Genomic DNA, 24,062 nt, shown 5'->3' with positions numbered 1-24,062 from the left:
ATTACTCACACTGCTGTTAAATAACGACATGTTATCGTAATTACTCACACTGATGTTAAATAAGGACATGTTATAGTAATTACTCACACTGATGTTAAATAAGGACATGTTATAGTAATTACTCACACTGCTGTTAAATAAGGACCTGTTATCGTAATTACTCACACTGATGTTAAATAAGGACCTGTTATAGTAATTACTCACACTGATGTTAAATAAGGAAGTGTTATCGTAATTACTCACACTGCTGTTGAATAAGGATATGTTATCGTAATTACTCACACTGCTGTTAAATAAGGACATGTTATAGTAATTACTCACACTGCTGTTAAATAAGGAAGTGTTATCGTAATTACTCACACTGCTGTTGAATAAGGATATGTTATCGTAATTACTCACACTGCTGTTAAATAAGGACATGTTATAGTAATTACTCACACTGCTGTTAAATAAGGACATGTTATAGTAATTACTCACACTGCTGTTAAATAAGGATATGTTATCGTAATTACTCACACTGCTGTTAAATAAGGATATGTTATCGTAATTACTCACACTGCTGTTAAATAAGGACAAGTTATCGTAATTACTCACACTGCTGTTAAATAAGGACATGTTATAGTAATTACTCACACTGATGTTAAATAAGGACATGTTATAGTAATTACTCACACTGCTGTTAAATAAGGACCTGTTATCGTAATTACTCACACTGATGTTAAATAAGGACCTGTTATCGTAATTACTCACACTGATGTTAAATAAGGACCTGTTATCGTAATTACTCACACTGATGTTAAATAAGGACATGTTATAGTAATTACTCACGCCGTAATAAGATAGTGACGCGATGTCATAATTATGTCACCAAATAGGGACCTGGTATATTAATTAGTGACACTGTTATCAAAAAAGGACGTACAGTATCTTTGTAATTGCATAAGGGTGTGTACTGGTAATTACAAACGCTGTAATTTGTTACAAATTTACAAATATTTTGTGCTACTTGCAAAAATCGACTTAGGGAGTTTTGGAGAAAAGTCGAAAATACCATTTGTTTACGGACGTACGTCATTGAAGGAAAACAATGACATATTCATCCTAATTACACAACGTAGTTAAATAACGACCAATTAGTCGTAATTACTCGCTGTAGAATGGTGTTTTTTGTATATCTTTATAGGGATTTATTGAATTAGAGGGCACAGCGTCACAAAATTACATACAACAATCATTCCTATATCGGGGATACACGAATTCTCTGTACATCCAATATCTGGGATACACGAATTCTCTGTACTTCCAATATCTGGGAAACACGAATTCCCTGTACTTCCAATATCTGGGAAACACGAATTCCCTGTACTTCCAATATCTGGGATACACGAATTCCCTGAACTTCCAATATTTGCCAATTTATCATTGCTTGGTTCTGTTCCAAGTTAAGTCTTTGCATATAAATACTGATTGAGCTCTGCGTGAGGTTATTTTCGGTAAAGACTATTTAGGATGTTGTTATTATAATATGACCTCTATCTTTTCAGGTTGTCATTTCAGTATGACTACACTTTATGTTAAATTTTGAAACATATAATTCTACATATGACTGCATAAAACCGTGATGTGTTCAGTCAATTAAATAGATTGATAGAATACAAAGTTATCCTCTTACTGTACATATTTCTCTATTTATCATTTTTTCTTTTTTCATAGCATTTCCGGTATTTTCTAAATTACAAAGCTCGATGTTTCTAAGGTAACTGCAATCGATACTTTCAAGGATACCAAGAGTATCAAAATGCTTTCTCTTATGAATTCTGGTTCGATCGCCAACGTTGATGGAAGACGACATTGTCTAATAGGCTTCTACAATGAAAGACCCAACCGAGCGTATGTTTGTTGCCGACATCATAAATAACGCTAATTGAAATAAACATAATTAAACGGGCCAAAATGCAACATCCTAATGTTGATTGGATTCCATTGCGATTTTCCTGTAGCTTTAAAATCTAATTCCAGTGTAACGCACTACTCAAAATATTGCAGTATAATGTATGATATTACGAAGTATTAGAGTATGGCTTATTACAGTAAGACATATACCCCAGTCCGACATTTCACTGTAAGACGGATTTGTTTGGTTTATTGTTGTTAATTTCCTATCAACAGCTGAAGAGATTTAAGGACGACCTCCGTGCGTGCAATATACATGTACATGCGTGTGGTAGTTCCGTATTTGTGTTATGGGAGGCTGCGGTATATTCGTGTTAAGTCTCCTTGTGACAGTCCGGAACTTTTGCCGATCTATAGTGTTACCTCACTGAACCATACTGCCGAATATACCAAGCAGAACACCCCACCTGGTCACATTATACTGATGTTTAAAGACTCTGCTATGTCGCGGCCAGGGGACAGATCCCAAAGCCTCCCTCACAGGGGGCCAAGGCGCAGCAGGTACAATTCGTACGCCCTACCTGCAGGACTGACGACACATCACAGTGCGACATATCAGAGCACTGCACATTACAGTACGACATATGATAAAAGAACATATGGCAGAACGACCCACCACAGAACGACACACCACAATACGACACATCACAGTACGACACACCACAGTACGACACACCACAGTATGATACCACAGTACGACACAACACAGTACGACACACCACAGTACGACACACCACAGTATCACACCACAGTACGGCTCACCAAAGTACGACACACCACAGTACGGCACACCACAGTACGACACAACACAGTACGACACACCACAGTATCACAACACAGTACGGCTCACCAAAGTACGACACACCGCAGTACGGCACACCACAGTACGACACACCACAGTACGATACCACAGTACGACACACCATAGTACGGCACACCACAGTACGACACACCACAGTACGACACACCACAGTACGACACAACACAGTACCACACGCCACAGTACGACACACCACAGTACGACACACCACAGTACGACACACCACAGTACGATACCACAGTACGACACACCACAGTACGGCACACCACAGTACGACACACCACAGTACGACATACCACAGTACGACACAACACAGTACGACTCCACAGTACGACACACCACAGTACGACACACCACAGTACGACACACCACAGTACGACACGCCACAGTACGACACACCACAGTACGACACACCACAGTATGATACCCCAGTACGACACAACACTGTACGACACACCACAGTATCACACCACAGTACGACATACCATAGTACGACACACCACAGTACGACACACCACAGTATCACACCACAGTACGATACCACAGTACGACACACCACAGTACGACACACCACAGTACGACACAACACAGTACGACACACCACAGTACGACACCACAGTACGACACACCACAGTACGACACCACAGTACGACACACCAAAATAACACAAAACACTGCTAGGACGTAATGTACAATGGAATCCTTGTAGAGATAGGAGCTTGTTTGTTACATGAACCACACCAATGCCTTTCCGGAAGTACTTTCGATACAATATCAGCGAGTCATTTATATGGAATTTTTTTCTGATTAATTTTAGAATTATACTACAATACCCTAATCACTCTTGCTGATCTGGTTTTCCACTAAATTACGCGTTCAGTTTTCAAGGTCTTCTGGTTTACTTGATTGTTCACAACACGAATATTAATTTTGTCGGAGACGACTATCGCGCATGTGTCCTCCAACTAATAGATAGGGACCGTTTCCGATGTCAAACCGAGACTTCACCTCGGCATGACCCGATACATCCGGGTATTTGGTTTAAATTCCGATTGATCTTACTTAGTATTCATACATCGACAATTTAATGTCATTATCTGAGAGAGAGAGCGGAATTATTGGTGTTTGTTTGGAAGTTTTTACGATCCGTTTCACTTAAGACACATAATGACATGCTGTTCTATCTAACATTCGCTAATTAACTAGAAATCCAGTAATGCTATGTGTTATACGGGGATCAAATAACACCAATCGTATTCTGACTCCCACATCAAGCTATAAGGAAATAGTACTGGACATTCTTAGGTATAGTGTAATAACGTTGTTATTTCAACAACAACCCACCACCAAGACATTGATACCATACAGCGCGCCATGTACTGACACTCCCAACGGCAATCCCACACATACTGTACACTTTGGATTGAATACTGTATATTCTCCCCTATACGATGAGAGGGCGTGAGTTAAACTACAAAAATAACGTATTACCAATCCCTTTGTTACCTTTATGACAATAAAATATTTCTAATCTAATAACAGTCTGCATTTGTCATCGTGGTCCTTAACTTTTCCGGCATGTTTTCTACTGAATTATATAACAGTTAACACTTTAAATTGTACAAACTACATTCCATCTTCCGCGTAGGAAGACATCGGGAGTGTTTGAAGATTCAATTTCGACAAATTGTATTACAAATGCAAACCCGTTATAAGCCTTCTCCATATAACTTCCGTATGATACAGTCATTGAAATTACCAAACAAACATATGATAAGTACATTATAGTTCCCACCAGACTATATATATACAAAAGTAAAATACAGGCCGAGTGCGATAGAATTCTTTGTGTTGCAATTGTTTAATTTAAAAGATAAGAAAATAATAACGAGTATAAAGCTCTTTGTTTAATGAATCATTAATTGATTTAGGTTTCAAATACTACCTTCACAGTGTCCGTATGTCTGTCTGTCTATATTCGTCCAACTTTCGGTCCATAAATCTCTTCGCCGTATAGTACTGATTATTTTTCAAGCAATACTATGCGAATTTCCTTGATATTTTATTGGTATTTTTTAACGTCAACACAACCCAATGATGTCTTTTAAGGATGGTGCCTACTTTAATGAGGATCAACATAATTAAATTGGCATCATGTACATATCTTTGTCCATCACAATGATAAGGGAATGGACTAGTTATGTTACCCACGTACGTGGTAGGTTCCTTTCATTGCTTGGCGACAAGAGATCATCTAGTACCAATCTTAACGACGTTTGTTTGTACCGGCCCAAGGACAAAACTCATTCATGCTACAATACATCTAATGGCGAAAAGATAATTGTCGAGGTACGAGTTACAAAATACATCGTTCAGTGAAACCGAGGTTTGCGACAATTTGCCAGTTCTGGATAATAGCGTGTGTTTAACCGGAAGTGACATTCATGAATGCAAATCATTGCCTGCTATTTTAGAAATTTGAAAAACCAAAAGTAAAAATGAGTCGCATAGCCCACGACCTGTTGTTGAGAATCATAAAAAAGTAAAGTAAATGCAATATGCATCGTATTAAATGTGTAATTCAAATCAATATAAACACTTGGTAGCTATTTCCGGCAGTTGACATTTGAAAATACAAAATATGAAAAAATGCAATACCGCTGAAAGAAAAAAAGGTTTAACTAGGGCATCTACATCAGTAAACATAGTATTTCTGGCTTTTTGATTTTAAAGAAACAGAGAAATATCAGAAATGAAATGTCGCAAATAGCTAAAGGTACAACTAGGGCACGTGTAGCCCGGAAAAGCGTGCACACAGTAAACATTGTATTTCTGGCTTTTTGATTTTATATAAAAAAAACAGAAATATAATTAATGTCACCAAAAGCTAAAAGAAAAATAGTTTACAAGTATGACATGTGTCTAAACTAAGAATAGATCAGTTGAACGAATTTCAAGTTGAACCCAAGAAAAGCTCCGCGGACTGACACATGGACTATTTCCCTATTTCTGCTGGGAATAAAACACGTCTGTTCAACATGTTAAATATACATGTATCCTTATGATCACTATTGTTCACTTGTTTTTGCTTGCTATTGAGCATTTGGCATTAGTTGATACATCTAGAACTGAAAACAATACATCAACTACAATATAGAATAATAACAATCCCGTCATCAGTTTACATAACGCACATTATTTCGTTAATATGTTTAGTTAACAGCTATATGGAAATAAAGGACCAAAAAAAATCCTAACCTGAAGGCAGGGCAGAAAAATGATCTCAGTAGATATACTTGACTGGCTATCCCTTGGTAACTGTTCTCCCTAGATAAACATTTCTCCGTCCACTCCAAGGATACATGTAGGAAAATATCATTATATACCATTATGTCCACGCTGCATTTTGCTTCGGAAAAAAGTGAAAGCGGTGGAAAAGTTTCTTTACGACCAACCTTACGCGCTGCCTGTAACTAACTGGCCAGTTCATCCTAAAGTCAAATGACAATTGCATCAATTACGAAAATTCAGTATAATATAATTTCTATGGATACCATCGAATCTAAATTCAAGATGTTGAGTGACTATACAAGCTCTCCAGAGATGCCAAGCTTCAAAGAAGATGCTTTATTCCAATTAGAAAATGGATTTACAATTTGATTAAATATCTACTTTCTAGGAAGCAAGGATTCTTTAATCGCGGCGAGTATGGGAAAGCACTGTGAATTTGTACGATGTGATAACATTAATGTTTGATGTACGGTATTTACTTGTCTACGGAGCTATCTGGAAGATTCACAATATTAAGAATGTTTCTGTCGGTCAAATCATGTGTTATTACAGACATATTATTTTCAGATGATGTGTCTTTGTTAAGATCGGCACATACCAATGTTGCTCCTTGCTCATAATATTGATGATATTTTGCAGACAACTGTTTCAGTTCTCTTTGTTAGTTTCGTTGCTGGGAGGCAACATCTATCACACATATTCGTTCTGCTTTTGGCTTCCAAATCAGACAAAGCACTGCTGTATTATTCATCCCTTCTCAATGCTATTTGAAGAAGCGATTGCGCTATTGAACTCCTGGATAAAATCGCTTTTCCAGACTTCTGTAATGATACGTTGCCCCGTTTTACAGCTTCAAAACAGTCCCGAATGTTTCCTTATCAAGCCAGTGATCATATATTACAGGCGCTCCATTACTTTAACTTGGTAGACAGCATCACCAGGGAATCACTCTCGCTGCCAACCGGGAAGTTCATTTTAGGCAAGTTACTCCGTCCTTAGATTTGAGTCCTATACTAGCCACTTACCTCTTGCAGCAATACTCAATTGTAAAATTGACTATGGTATATACAATCCGGTTTCCTCTTCATTTTAGCACTTATACCTCTAAATCATTTTGCAGCGGTATTCTAAGTTCAACTTCCATATGTCAAACATTGTATCAGTTGTACCATTAACATCAAGACATTAACGCGTTACCCGAAATCGCATTGTACTTATGGACGAGCTGGTTTTCGGAACCTCTCTGTGTTGCTTGTAATCATATGCACTATGCACTACACTTGCTTTGAGAACTTTAATGTCGCTTAGAATCCACGTTAATGATGTGTAGTGCTTGTCTGCTTCTTTTTTCATCTCCTTTCTCAAGAATACAACGTTATGTTTGTGTTGGAAGACATTTGCCCTTTCATGAGTTGCCAAATTGTCTATGCTACTATGTTATGCACCATTCCGTTGTTCATTAACAGAGTTAAGTTGCTGCAAAATAATATCGATATGTGATCATTACCACGTGTTCAAAGCTTTTCCACTATCATAGTTACTTTGTTTTCCTTCCGGGTTAGGGAAGCTGGGCTCAAATTTAGCTTTAAAACCGCCATTTCGTGTTGTTCAGTTTTGGTAGTTTTACGACATTGCTGTGGCCTCCATTCAATTGATCGTCTTGAAAGGTATACTTTAAAGAGGTTTGTAGAGGTTCGATATCTGTTTTAGGCAATAGACGACGCCGGAGTCATCAAGAGTCAGGGGTTTTACACTAGGAATTTGCGGCAGTGACAAGCGTTCTGATACTGATAATTTGACCCCGCCTTTCACTCCCCTCAATTGTCCCAACTTTAGTTTTGAATGCCTTATATCGACGTTTATGTCCACGGAAATGTTTACAGATCAAAATTCACGTATTTCTTTGCACTCTATTCTGTAATGGAGATGCTGTCTTTCATTACCTGCTTTAGTTGTATGACATTTGGAATTAGTCTGTTTCCGTCTATTTGCCTCTTTGATATTTGAAGAAATCGGTTTGACTATAATCCACTTTGGTAGATTCATCTCTGTTTGGACGCGGACGCATAATTTGGTTAAGGGTATAGGGCGGCTATTTCATTATGCATTAGAAGTGTTGAATCTAACCGTAGTCATAGACACTATGCCATGCCATGTTTTCTTATTGTATTTTTCTCTAAAGCCGTTTTAATAATGTTGTAGCACTTTAAATCTCGTACTCATAATCATCGTGCATGACACTTTAATTGACGCAAAGATCCCCAGATCTGTTCTCACATTTTAAAATTGGATGTTTCAAAAAACGCGTGGCTGTTGGTGAAACTGTTTGATTGGGAAAATGTAATTTGATGAAATTTTATTGGCATATAACTATTTGTCATATTGCAATGCTGTTCCGATCAGCGCGTAATGATAGAAACAAAATTACTTGCTATATCTTTATTTTATCCAAATCCGTCATCATAATATATAATAACGACACGGTGAAAAAAAAGATTGAATCGAATTAGAGTATTAACAACGTCGATGGAAAATGAAGTGCAATTCAACGGCAATTCAAATAGATGCTGACCTCGTCTGTGATTTCCTATAAGGGATTTCAACATTAACAATGTAACGCGCGTGTTGCTGCGTACGGAAGACGGTTTACAATACATAGGAATATACCATATCATTATGTTGCGTCAGCATGTAGTTAAAAACATGAAATCCTACATTATCCGGCGCGGGCGTAGTTAATCATGCCTAACCGACTGACATATACAGCGTGGTGTTAGAATTGATATCACATGATGCAATAAACTCTAATACAACACCTGCGCCTTCGATTCAAAACACATTTTTCATTTTATAAATATTTTATCAGATTTGAAGCTAGTAGAAAATATATATTTATTTAGTCGACTCACATGATATTTAATCAGATTGTTCCATGCATGAAATACGCGTGTGTCATTCGGGATGTCCTTGCTGAACCGGCCCACTCAGGTACTACATTTGTATATACGTAATATAAAATATATGTAAGTCGCGTCAGCTTTGTTTGGAAATGACTTGTTGACTTAATACGAATTTGTATGTCAACAAATAAGGTAACTATTATTTTAGCGGTGATCTTGTTTTAGCGATTGTCGTGTTGAGACATTACGTTAAGATATGATTTACGTTTATCGCAATTTCTATACTATTCATATAGAAAATAATGAAGATGTTCCTATTCATCATTTTGTATTTTGATCGAAATTGAGTGCACCGAAACCAGTACGTATGGCTCTTAACAGAATCGCGTCTGCCCCCCACCCTCGATTTCAAATCCTTTTATGAATACTATCCATTCAAAACATTGAGAACTCGTAGACTATTCGTTACTTTCCCTCGTCTGAACAGGTCTGTACACACTCATACATATACAAAGGGGTTATCTGTCTGTGTGGTTCAATAGGGACTCTGTTAGGAATATTGGCGAAAGTCTCACTACTCGTACCACTTAGAAAAGGCACTTGTTTGGTTTAGCCGCTGGGCTTGTGTGTAAGTTTGTCTGAAGTAGAAGAACTTCAACCACTTCATCACTTGTTAGAGAAAGTTAACATGTTTTAACACATTAATGCTGACGAAAACTCATTAATATCTACTTTCTTATGCTAACACAGCACTGAGTCAACCTTGAGACAGGATTTGAGTTATGTAACGCACACACACGTGTTTTTCTTTGGTCATGTGTTTTGTTTCTGCTTTTATAAAAGTCGTTTAGAATGACATTCACATAAAAAATACGTTTTTTACTCTTTTATCTTCGTGTATATTGATGTATGTCAATTTGACCAACACTGTAACCAGCATCCTTTCACAGTCAAGGTCTGTGATACGGAGATTAAAACAGAGTTTCAGACGATTGATGGTGTCTTGGGCTGGTTTGCTCCAATACCTGTATTTTTCAATCACATTTCTGTCGGCCAATCTCGACGTAAATTCACATTAAAGCACGCCTTTGTTGTATATTTGGGTTTTTCTCTGTCTTTGCCATGGAGTTCTGCCAATTTATGGATTTAGATAATGAAAACTTGGATTTAGGTGTGTCAGTGATATGTGATATGGTTTCATATTGCACAACCGATTCTAGTATAGGAACCAACCACTTGTTTTCCCATAAACTTCAGTGTTAGCGTTTTGGAGTATATTATTAAAATTCTAGAATTTAATTTGACCATTATGATTCAAAACAAAAGTTTAGCGTCTTATTTAGCATTTAATAATAAAAAAATGCTAGGTGATTTAGCTCAAACTTTTCCAGTGTAGTCATTTTGAAATTGGATGAGTTCCACAGTGAAAATTCTAAGAAATCTTAAATGCTCTCTTTTTGTTATTATGGCATTAACTTTAGAACAAAAACGCAGTCTGACTTACCAGATTGATATCATCATTACCTATGATAAGTTACCTTATCAGGCTAACAATCAAATTTGAACCTTCATGATATACTGACAAATCAGAGGCTGCCAAACATTTTATCCTTGGCGCAACCTTGTATGTTCGAATGGTTGGTTGTTCCCCAGCATTAGAACGTTGCAGTTATATACTCGAAATCGGCCATTTTAAGTTTTTTGGAAGGTTAGAAATAAGACAAACTTCTTTATTCGATTTAACTGTATAGTATCAATTATTATTTATTACTACTTTGGTATGAAATGAATAAATATTTTACTGTGTCAGTGATGTACAAATTATCATAAAATGTTGTATTGCATTACTGTACGATTTTCCAAAGGATGACCAACCTGTCATTTCGATTTGAACGCTTACATTAAATTAGCTCTGACATGTTCATTCATCTGTATCATCACACGGATGTCACTGCTGCTTGAATCATTTTATTCTAATATGATAGATAATTTGATACTTCGTAATTTCTTTCGTTCACATTTATGGAATATAACAATGGCGTCTAATTGAATATGATATATGATGATATGTCTAGAAGCGTTCCGAATGAGTTATGCAGGACATGGGATAAAGCTGCAATTAAGCAAATTATGGTAAAGGTGATGTTCCGCGTGACACCGTAGTCAAACCTTCATCTAGATAGGAACTGCGATCAGTCTTACAATCTTAATAAACGTCCTCTGGTGATTGAATCCATTCAATCATCATGTATATATGGCGTGATGCACTTCGACCGTTCAGCAAAATGCATAAAAGTCGTGATAATTTGTCAACTAATGTGTTTCTATCACGTTCTAGTCACGTTCCTTTGGTAAATTGAATACAACATATATGTTTTGATCAATTAATGATACGTATATTCAAATATCACGAATGCTCATGTCGACCTTGACCCTCGACCTGGTTGTGCGATCCTATAACAAACCCATTCACTTGTGTTGCGGTACAGATGATAACTGATTTGAGGCCGTATTCTCAGTCTCGTGGGAATCAGCATGTGTGACTGAACCTCAAGGTGTTTCGGCATCGATTATCTCCTTAGCGAATAACCTACATATTATACCAGACAGGTTCATTCATACTATACATCAGAACGCCGGAAATATCAACTATCACTCACAAATAATTACCAAATGGGAACTAAATTAACGCCAACAGTATATCAGTATTGTACATGAGTTTCGTTTCGATATATTCACTTACAAATAAAAACGACTCTTTTCTCTTAGATAGTATTTCGCCGCAGTATCAGCTAATCAAAAGCGACGTTACCACGGTGTTGTCACATTTTACATTATAGACATAAATATTTAATCTAATAAAATGCCTGTCACATGTAAGATTGAATTATTCAGAAATATCAATTAGGTTACCAACTAGCAATGTATGCCTGCAACACGAATTCATTATTACTTACAATGCATATGGGCATATGGTACTCTACAATCATATATATTATTTGGTTATAGTTTAAGATGCAAAGCCAAAAAGCATGTACATTTAGTCAGTTAGATTAATTGACAATATAACTGATAGATTGCTATACTGAAATATATATATATTTAATTATATAATGTTGTCATGCCAACTAAACGAAAAAATGATTCAATTTGATATAAAGAAAAAAAATTTTGTTGATACTACATGTATTTATTTACCAAAACGACACAAAACATCAGATGATTCTTATAAAATTGGCTTATTCAATAACTTGATCGGCAGAAAGATACATATGCATGATCAAATAAGACTAATTCCGTCATAAAGAGTATACGTATCAACTGATTTAATTTGTTTTTCTTCCCCAGACCACTTCTGTAGCTGTCTCCGTCCTCACACTGAGCGCGATATCTGTCGAGAGGTACTTCGCCATTTGCCAACCACTGAAAGTCAGACTCACCAACCGGACGATTATCAAGATCATTGTTGTGATATGGCTGGCCGGAATGGCTGCATCTATACCGGAATTAATTTACAATAAGCTGTGGGAAATAGTTCCGCGTCAAGTCACGAAGTATTTAGTGCACTGTGGAAAGGAGTGGCCGGTAAACTATGACCATAATTACCAGTTATTTATTCTAGTTGTCCTCTACTCAATCCCTATATGTCTTATGGCCTTCACGTATTCCGTGATTTCCCGCCAATTATGGAGGAACGATATTCCTGGAACAGCCGAAACTAGTAAGTAGCTTTATTCAGTTTCCGACCTCCTGATCCCCCTTTCTCCTCAATCGCCATAAACATAATCAAATTTCTTCTCCGTCGACGGATATTGCCCTCAATGCATTCAACTCTCAGGCAACATTTTGTTGATAGTTATGAATGATAATGAATGTTGCAAGAAGCCTTAAAAGGTTAATTAACTCTCCGATAGCGGTAAGACATAGCAACACATTATATGATTCACTTGATATCTAGACATTGATATATATCTGCGATTTATCATTATCACTTCCATTAGCATTATAATCCGGATTAATTTGTTTTATTGTATTTCGTCTGCTTTGCCCTGATGTCTATGTACATGTTCGGAAGATTTGAACAACTGCTGAGTTTTTACAAGTGTTTAGAACAGTAAGGTATGTCAAAGTGAACTTAACCCTTTAAAGCACTATAATACTGAGCATGACTGTTTCATGCATTTAATTTCCATCAGTGATAGCATTGATATATAAAATGCATTCAGTTTGGTAGACAGTGCTTTAAACAAAACTCGACAAAATAATGGATGATAAAGGTAGCAGAATTTCATTGTACATCGAAATATTGGACAAATTGCTCTTCTTGAACTTTCTCTTTTGTAAGCATCATCGTCCTTATCATCTCTTCATGATATTTAACGTCTGAGATCAAACGTCCCTTTCCACTTCTCTGCAAATCAATTGACCCCATCATCACGCTTGCCGTATCCATTCCCTATTAATCGCGAAACTCCATCGTTCCCATCGACCCCCGCTAACCTCTATTTATTGGTAAACCCTTTATTCCATTATCTCTTTCGTCTTCCTTTTCAAATCTTCCTACAATTCGCTTCCCCTCAACCCGCCCCTCAACCCGCCCCTTTCCCCCCAACATTAAAACTCTATAAGCTTAATAAGTTAAGTGATACTGATCCTGTTAATCCCTTGACTGTTATTGACTTCAGAAAGCCTATATACTTTGGTAAATTGTACATCATTTTTTAATCTATACCGTAACATTTATGTACCCCAATTATCTAGTTCACAACAAACAAAAAGGATAAAACGATAAAAAGATATTTCATGACATAGCTTGACTTAATAATCGCGTAGAACTTTCGGTCACCTTTGAGGTCTTCCATTGCGGTATTCAAAGCAAGTCTGAGAGTACTAATGCATTATATGTGTATCGAATTGTTCATATCAGTGTTCGCAAATGCTGGGTTTCATAGACAAACATATGGCCATGCTTGGGTAGTAAGCAGGTTCATTGGACTTTTATTAGACTTGGACATTTATTTTGACATTTTCAAGACACAGTGTTAAAAGGTTCTTTACTACAGCCGGAACAGTCGCTTAATTTTACTGTTGGTAGATTTCTTCGTCAGGTAGATGACTAATCGATTTGGTATTACCGTAAGTCATATTGATTTGTTTTAAAAGTATCTCAAATCTTTCCTATGTGGCTTTTAATCATCATATGAACAATATTATTATCGATTCCCGATCTCGGCTCGTTTCCACATATTTGCTTCATACGCAAGAATATAAACAAATAATCTGCAATGTAATGCATTTTTAAGCTAAACTGCATCCGCTAAGGCAAATACACGGAAAGAAATTTCCGGAGAATTCTAAAAATAATCAAATTTACGTGTTAAATCTGTGTTTATCACGTAAGAAAATGGAAAATGTCAAATGTGCATGGTGTGTGATTAACACAAATCGTATAAGCACGTCCTGCGAAAACTATTTCCGAAAAAAAAGTACACGTAATTTTTTATTTTTTTTTTATATTTCAAAATATATTCATTTCCACTTATTTTCGAAAAATGGCATTACTTGAGCATGGAAGTATATTTCTGCGCAGATGTCACATGATATTTATATTTGACATAAATCAACCTTCCATATTTTTCCTTGACAAAGAAACTCCAAAAAGTCATGTAAATACTTATCCATGGGCTATTTTGATGGTAGCAAATGCGATACTCTAATTTTGTTTTCATGTGAGTAATGTTCAGCCAAATTTAAGTACACATTTTAAGTTGTTGTGTAATACCTTATTTGTGACATAGTGAACCATTCCAGTCGCCTGTTCTTCGATATTGGTATTGTGAATTTTGATAATAAAAATATATAAAAAGGTACAGTTCAGTTATATAAAAATTAATGCAATGATGGTTATGTTTTCCCTGTTTGATGTTTTAAACAGTCTTCTTTAAGTGACGTTTCTGTTGATACATGATAACTATTATCTAATATTATTAGATGTGAACATTTCGGGAAAAATGGGAAATGGGAATTAGATCTTATGATACAGTTTATTAATAATGATACTGAAATATATCGTAATTTGGCCGCGTGGTATTCAGTAAATACTTAAATGTTATAATTTTGAATATGAATTCATTTTTTTCCATTCTTGGGTTCTTGGTCACTCATTGAACTAGGACAAATGTTTAATCGATATATTACTTGATTTATTAATTTATTGCATAGTGTTCTTATATCGCGCCATTTCTGTTATGACCTAATTTTTGACAAGTCGTGTGATAAAATGATTCCAGTTCATATATGTAATGGATATTTCATATAAAATTCAATTTGAAACTTCACGTGGAAAATAATAAGAAAATGGCGATTTTCGTGCATTGTTTAAAATCTACCATGTCGGTACTAATACCGTACATAATCTGAAAAAAATATCAATGAAGATTGAAAACAATCATTTGGTGACTAAGGGACAGAAACTTAATTGAACAAAGATTCCTCCCCAGGAGGCTTATGGTTCTTTACAACAAAAGGTTCATAGTGGACTGAGCGACTTTGTGAACAGGAAGTGGCCAGGAAGCTATTCCTGGTTTTCTTGTTCATTAGAGCTACTGGAGACTACATACATGTTTTGTCAGTAATCGGTACAGACACTATATTACTGTAGCTAGTTTTCTCTAAGTGATACAGGGTATTGACAGGTAATGACTTGGTTACAGATATATATTCACTTGCATATACAATAAATAAATGGTTTTTACAACGCTACTTATTTTCGGATTATCATAGTCGTAATAAAATTAGAAAAGTATTAACAGTTCATTTGTGTTGTGGACTGTGGTATTTTTTCAGCAAGGTATATTTTGCGATAACACGATTCATTAAAGTCGATTTGATTGATCTTAAGCGACTGTTGAAAGAAAATTTCTATTTCAACAGGGGTAAAAAATGCTTTTGGTCGACGTTTTTACTCTTAACAATTGTTTATAGGTTTTTATGCTACTGAAAAAAAACAATGTATTATAAATCATAATGGGTGATGTCTGCTTGATTGGTTTACGAGGTTAAACGTCCTCTCAGGTGTCAAGGGTCATGCATCGACGGGTTCGAAGGAGACATCAGTCAGAGCCATATGAAGACTGGTGTGAAAGGGAAATCAGTCAGGGTCATATAGGGACGGGTGTGAAAGAGACATGATTCAGAGTCATAAGAGGATGGATGTTAAGGAGAAATCAGCAAAGGTCATGAGGATGGATGTGAAAAAGACATTAGTCAGGGTCATACGATGACGGGTGTGAAGGAGACATTATAAAGCGTCAAATAAGAATGGATGTGAAGGATAATATGAGGTTGGATGAGAAAGAGACATCAGTCACGGTGATACGCGGACGGTTGTGTAGGAAACAACAGTCGGGTTTATTAAAGGACAGGAGTGAATGAAACGCCAACAAGCGGGATTACATGCGGACAGATGAAGGTGACAACAGCAGCCGGGGTTATATGAGGACATATGTTAAGGAGATACCAGAAGAAAACAAATTATAGGGAGAGACGGGGGAAGACAGGATAAGATATTTATTCTTCGTGGTACAGTTGCGCAATGGACTGACATGAAGGAAATCCCGATTAAACAGGGGATCACCTCCTACGATTAAAATTCAGTGGGATGCAGCAGACCCTAACCTGCGGTTCCCCAGTGCTGCCTTAATTTAGACAATTCATCACTGATCCCCCATGAGGGGATGGAGGAAGGTGGGGACACAACTAGTCCTTTAACGCGCCTCAAAGAGTTAATTGATGAAGTTGGTGATCAGCTGCACAACGCTTCCACTGACAAAACTTAATCCATGATGGACATATGTATTTATATCTTCCACTGTTTCATATTTGAAAGGGAACTTCTCATCGGTGAAAATCTATCCATGTCGCTCACTGACTCATGTAACTGTAGTTCCATTTTAAATAGAAAAAATAGAAATAACAAAAAAGATGACATATATCGGTTTGGATTTCATTTGTATGTATATTTTAAATGCATTCTTACATTTGTGTTTTAATTGAATTCAGTACACAATATCCTGTCGATTTTGAAAAAATGAATGAATATTTGTTTATTGATTTAAAACTTCTATATTAGGAAAACATTTAAAACATTTAATCTGATATTTAAAGATTTTTGTATTCACCTCCTACAATCGTAGGAAATGTATCACACTGTTAAATCAGTAGGTTGAAACCCTATATATATATCAGTATATTATATGGTCGTTGGGCCGTTAGCTCGGATTTTTTTTTGTCTCGCTACAAAGCCATGAGCAGTCGCCGCTTTGGGACAGCGATATCCACTCAATACTCAATTAATCCAGCAGACAGTCTACGTATCTTACATAATTGGCATATTATTTACAGAATGCAATTTTCACAATATTGACTACAAGTTTACTCAAGAGCTATCTCGGCAAAACAAAGCTGGTCATGGAAGACGGAAGGAGGTCTTCATATCAATCTACGATTTTTATAGAGATTATATATCTCGCTCCAGTACAATTAATTATCCACTTGTTGGTTATATCCAAATACCAATTTAAACGGAAAGGAAAGTTAATGTTTTGTATCAAATTTCTAAACCCGTTAGATTATAACCATCCGTCAAGGAACAAATGCTAGTGATGCTAGTACACAGTATATGATCGACTAGTAATGAATCTATTTATAGATAGATTGTAGTCGTAGAACAAAGGAAACCATAATTGAAGAATCATTTCAAGAAATGGGTCATGCAGCTGCAAACTTAAACACAAAAGCTATTTTCGTCAAACAGGTGAAATAGTTTAAACTCAGTAAAATAAGATGTTACATTCCAAGAAAGACTGCCATAAATCACATAGCATTATTACGTTCATTAGTGGGGTTCATTTTGGATCATCTTTCAGGATTCTTTTACGAAAAAAAGAAAGCCAGGATCAGAACATCCAATTTGTAACTCGAAATAGGAATGACGTAATGTCAATCGTAAAAAAAATGAAAAGGCAATATCCGGAGTTACAGAATGACAGCAGAACGAATTATGCAACAAAGCATTGAACGACAGTAGTTTACCTGTAAATACGGCCTTTCCGTTAACAACAATATACTACAGTCGTCAAACATAATCCTAACTCAAAACAATAAAATGAGGAACAAACGGTTACACAAATACTATTTTGAATTAAAATTATAATATGACCATGCATTCCGTAAGTTAAAGCGCTTTCGGTTTCATCATAAACATCCTTGATGTGCTCAGAATATGAGCTTGGTGATGACAATGAACATATTAAGTTAATCTAAAAATATTATGTTTTTTATCTGACCATGATGTTTATGTTCACGATATCAGCATTTTCCCATATAGTGCACTGGTGTCACTTTTTTCCTCATTTCATCTTCAATATCAAAGATGTTTATTAATAGCTAAGCTAGGTGAACCCATTCATTATCTGTACATTGTGAAAGCGTTCATTTTCAAGAAAAGCGGACATTCTTAAAAATATGCGACTTTGATCTATTTTGAAGAATTTCCCCTCACAACTCTAATTAATTCCGAGGTCTAAGATATCTTTTACAAGGTTTTCCAGAAGGCTTTTCGATATTTACACCGACGTTTCTTGAATCCCGGATTAATCTGATATCGGCAGACTGGTTTCGAATATCACGATTTTATGTCAGAGTCGATTGCTGAAGACCATATCCTGGAGAGAACCACGCTAATGAAGACTATTTGTAAAGTTTATTATCTTCATCATGATCCAATTAAGATTTTTAACCTATTCCATGCTATGCACTAAGTACCGTTACTGCACTAAAGTGGCATTACATTGTACATTGATATTCTGGTTAAAATCCGAGAGGAGCTTATTAAGGTAATATTTAACATGTAAATGTATTTTTCGTTAGGTTGATAAAGTAAATATTATATATTAAACCACGAATATAGTGGTATGTTGTATTGTTATAGTATTATTGTATGGGCTAACCACGAAAGTTTGAATCTACGAAATAATCTGAATGCAAACCACGAAAGAAGGAACACGTGTCCATTTCATGTTATACAGTAAGATATGGAGTGTATCGGTGTATTAGGCCATGGTAGTTATGACTAACATAACGTATCCTCGCCATTACTATGGCCATTTGTATCAGTTTATGCCAACGCAACATTATAACTTATATATCAACAATAAAGATAATCATTGGAATGTAAAACGTAACATCGAGTGGACATGTTCATGTCAATGAACCTTCGATAATCAAAAAGTGTGTTCATCAGTGCCTGAATGCAAGAGCTCTAGATAATTTTCTGCTGAATAAGTTCGATTGCAAAAACTGTGTTATGAGCCGTAGGAACTACATGTATGTTCTGATTTATTTTGAGATTGCGCTCTATCTGACTTGACACGCTATCAATGCTCCAGACGTCCCCGTCGAAGACTATGTATTGCATTAGTGATGCTCATTTCTCTGACTTGAGAAAAGATATGTATGTATACGTATACATCTATAAGCATGACTGTATGTTTTAAAATCGTATGTTCCAGTGTCCAAGTCAGCCAATCGGATCGTTAGATCATAACTTGCTATTTTGTTTGTTCTAATGTTTGTAAATTATCGGTTATTTTTGTTCATGATCAGCTGTACTGCATCGGATTCTCACTTTGTATTGAAAGGTTTTTATCTTTCGTGTTTTTTTGTACAATCCATTGAGAACGTTACGGGAGTTTAAAACAACGGGTTTATTCTTTAAGCATATTTTACAACAATACCCAAAATGGTCTAGGATATTGAGGATTCAAAAAAGTTTGTTATGGGCTTATTCAAATATGTGTCAAAGATAATATGATAAGCTGTCTTCTCCACCTTTGTGTTATATTCTAAGTTCTATAGTCAGTTTTTCAAACAATCTTCATATTTCAAATATTTTACGGATAATATTTGAAGCTATTCTTATCATTTAACAGAAATGTCTCTTCAAAGCATTTTGGCGCAAAGGTTTGTAAAGAGAATTCTTATTTGCACTAACGCTGTGAGTCACAAAAGCGAACATTGTTGGAACTTTCCAAAAGATGAGCAAAATCTAAGATTCCTGTTTTTTGTTTGGCAGATCATGTGTGTTCCCGTTCCGGTTCAGCTATTTCCGGTCCAGAGAGCCAGCTCCATTCACGTCGCCGAGCTGCGAAGATGTTGATGACGATAGTTGTGGTATTCGCCGTGTGCTATCTGCCTGTGCATATCCTTAATCTCATAAGGTGATTATCAATGTACGGCGTCCGCGCATGCGTGATTAGTTCATTGCAACTGTATATGTTTAAAAGTAACACATTTCTTGCAAAGGTAAAAGGAACATTTGTCACTTGGTTTATAACATCCATTACTTCACATGGATCAATATGAAAATCTTCGGGTTAATTAATTCCATATACATCTCAGACAAATATATTTTATTTCATGATATAACGTTTCGAAACATAACGTTAGGTACAAAGTATGTCACGCGATCCCCGATAAAAATCATGTAAACGGTCCTAAAAAGCTTGTTGAATTCGTGTTTCTAAAATCGATTCTGAATTACTTTAGTGTCAAACACTATAGCTTGCATGCAAGTTAAACTTTAAAAATGATTAAGTTATTAAAGAATTAGTGTAGAGAATGGTTGAAATGCATTTGTTTACCTTTTGCTTTTGCTATGGTTGTATTTGTTCTCAGGTCGATTAGACTAGATATGGACATTATAAAAACACATTAACCATATAATATTGTTTGATGTTTTTTTTATTTCTATATCTTAGGTTCACGGATTCATTCCTGAGTATAGATGAGAATATCATCATCAACGTTGCTCTCATCGCCCACATCCTCTGTTACGTTAACAGTGCGATCAATCCCGTCATCTACAACTTTATGTCCGGTAAGTAAGATTATAATAGTAACGATCCAGTGTTATTGGTCTTAGCTTCATTATGGAACCCTGGAAGGACAAGACGTATTTTGTACAACACGTGGCGATTGCTGGGTGGTACATATCACCTCTGCTCGTTGCTTCCCCCCTTGATACAACGTTTATATGTCTTCATCAATAAATGACCATTTCCCTACTTCTACCTGGTTTTCTACTAGATATATTACAGACGAGTCATAGAAGCACAAATCTGCATGATGCTGATACATATTCATATTCTGCAAATGCTGTATTGATTACCAATCAAATTCTAATTCTCTACTAAACTAATGGCCTTCATATCGCTTTGCCATTGTATGTTGGACGGGTACAGGTACATAGTTCCACTTATGTCTATCACGACCCGTCCCGTCAACAGATAATATTCATATACCCCCTAGCATTCTAATATCAACTTAGAAATATAATTTTACCCTTCTACACAGAGCATTGTGTCATGGCGAAGATACCTTTTGCATAGGAGCTTGGACTTCATGTTCTAATTTACAATCGCACAACAGTAAAATATCCGGAAGGATGCGTTGCCAACATGTTCATGTACATACACTTTCGACTTAAACATACAGATCTAATCAAAGTCAGTACATATTCTGTAAGTAAAGAATTGGGAAAATCAAACTTAAACTATGCGTGAAGACGAAAATAATACCCTTTTGACCTAATATGTGACTGCCTTTCAATCTATTGGTTATAAACACTTTTCCAGGAAGCATGCTAAGGTTGAGGGCTAATTACAGAAAAGTGCTAAATAGGGAATGACAATCACGAACGTACTCTAACTGCAAGCATCTATTAAACAATGAGTAACATAAACTTTTCCCGTGAAAGTAAAATGTCAGTTGGTGCCGTTGCACGAATAATTACAGCTTATTCATCGCATGCCTCCTATATAAATCAAATCAAAATCACTGATAGCTTTGCTTGCTTGTAAACCCTCGGGTGTTTAGTTATGCGGCTGTCGGAGAAGGAAGTGTTTACCGGACTCGGCGTTGGGATAGCTAATTTCCTTCCCACACCATCTTGCATACCAACCAGACACCCACCTGCTGCCATTTCCCGTGACAGGACGACTGCTAGACAGACAGTGGTCAATGACGCAACGGCCACCTACAACTGGAAGTTTTAAAGACAAATAGTGCGACAGAGGTGATGCCTATGGTGATGGCATAGAAGCTGTTAAGATGTAAATATACAAAAATGTAACAATTTATCTTGTACAAACAGTAAGCTCTGCTGGTAGATTTTCGTGGGATGATCTGTACATGACGACATTTTAATGATTAGAACCAAAACAGATAAATCGAAACAACCACAGATCGAATATAAAGTAACACTATATTGAATATTTATTGTCCCTGAGACTTATCTTTTCCAGGTTACAGTAATTTGTTTGTTCTTTTTTTTTAAAATTTGTTTTTTGTTTATATTTTTTCATCGGCCGGAAACGATTATGGCGAAATTGCCAGTGATGAAAAAAAAGAAAAGTTTTATGGTTTAATATCGAGTACATGTAGTTGTTTTCAAAACCCGTAGTTGATAGCTTCATTTTTCGACGAATGCACAACATATATTCTGCAAAAAAAGAAATAATAATATCCGAAAAGTAATTGATGACGTTTTGTAGGAAGCATATCGCAAAACTACACTCACAAAATGATCCAGTTATACGCTATCATAAACGACCTATTCAAAAATTCATCGTGTCTTTGAGCATGCGTTATGCGAAATTTTTAAACATAAGATAGCAAAGATGTCGGAATCAATAGACAATAGAAACGACAATAGAACAGTCTATTTTCAAGTATTACAACGCTTTCCGGAAGCAAAATGCATGGAGAAAAACAATGCATTCTGACCATTTAGTCCCTTTAAGTTACAATTTCAGTGACTGAAATGAAAATATTTCCGTGACCGAAGTTGTTTGTAAGTTGCTGTGATATCAAAGTATGTTAGTGTTCGCATAATTGCTTTATAACGGGTTAAGAAAGGTTCCCGAAAAAACAGAGTTATGTCCCCTCTCTCAAAGTGCCACATCCGGTATGTTCATATACCCTATTTACTTTCATTGAATTCACATGCTTTTGTTTTCCTTCGTGATTTTGTTGGGTTTCTCCTGGGGGCTAATTTTCATTGCTGTCTCCTATTTTCTGTCGATTTTTTCGTTCATTTCCAGCGTAATTGATCGCCTTTGTATTCATGTATACACCTTGTGTCTGTCTGAACAGCTTTGGTCGTAACAAGAGTGGCCAATTACTACACATATTAAGCTACTTAAGCTTTGGTCACAAGTAAATTGGACTATTGATCGAAGTAAACTCATTAGTGCCCTAATTCGACAGCATTTTGATCTGTCACAATGTATTTTAACTGACCTTCGTTAGGCCATGCCCCCATAACATACTCTATTAACCCATAATATACTACAACACCAAGTGAATATGTCAATATGATAACTACTGTTTTACCTGGCAACAGGCATACTTTTTCAATGAACGGAAACAATTTCCATAAAGGTTCATTAGTGTATAAACATGATTTTTTGTTATCAAACGAATTTGGTAAAACAGCTACTGACGATAAAGTAGCATATCAGTTTTGTGTTCAGTTTTAAATTTGAGAAAATGATATATATATATATATACATAGAAAAAAAATGCCTATAACATAATTTGCGATATTCATGAATTCCGTTAATGGTATTTTGACCTGCTTACGCCTAACCGCTTTCTTTTGACTGACACAGATTATTGTAGGATTACATATAGGATTTTCATTTTTCATTGTATTTGTAAAATCGAACATAGGACATCCACTTACATAAGAAGGAGGACATAAGCGAGGTAGAGTAAAGAGGAAAGAAATGGAGGGAGGAAAGAGGAAAAGACCGAGGGGGAGGAGAGAGGAAAGGAACGAAGAGGAAGAAAGAGAAAAGAAACGAGAGGGAGGAACGAGGAAAGAAACAAAAAGAAGAAAAGAGGAAAGGGACTAGGAAAAGAAAAAAGGAAAGGAGAGAGGTTATTGATAAACATATTTGATATTTGAAGTATAATATTGGTAAGTTTTATGTAACAACAATTGTCCGTGTTCCTCAACATGAGTAGCGTTTCGG

General features: G+C 36.1%; 1 protein-coding gene across 1 annotated transcript in view; it reads left to right on the top strand.

The window, feature by feature from the left end:
- LOC117325902 (orexin receptor type 2-like) overlaps positions 1-24,062 on the top strand; it is a 40,379-nt gene that overhangs the window by 5,196 nt on the left and 11,121 nt on the right. Inside the window, exons 2-4 of the mRNA XM_033882406.1 lie at positions 12,313-12,685; positions 20,099-20,243; positions 20,784-20,902. Of these exons, the coding sequence (XP_033738297.1) occupies positions 12,313-12,685; positions 20,099-20,243; positions 20,784-20,902 (637 nt within the window). The remainder of the gene's footprint in view (positions 1-12,312; positions 12,686-20,098; positions 20,244-20,783; positions 20,903-24,062) is intronic.

Source organism: Pecten maximus, chromosome 4 (assembly GCF_902652985.1).
Source record: "Pecten maximus chromosome 4, xPecMax1.1, whole genome shotgun sequence".
Classification (NCBI taxonomy): Eukaryota; Metazoa; Mollusca; class Bivalvia; order Pectinida; family Pectinidae; genus Pecten; species Pecten maximus.
The sequence above is the reverse complement of the archived record's forward strand: the minus strand, read 5'-3'. Positions and strand labels throughout refer to the sequence as shown.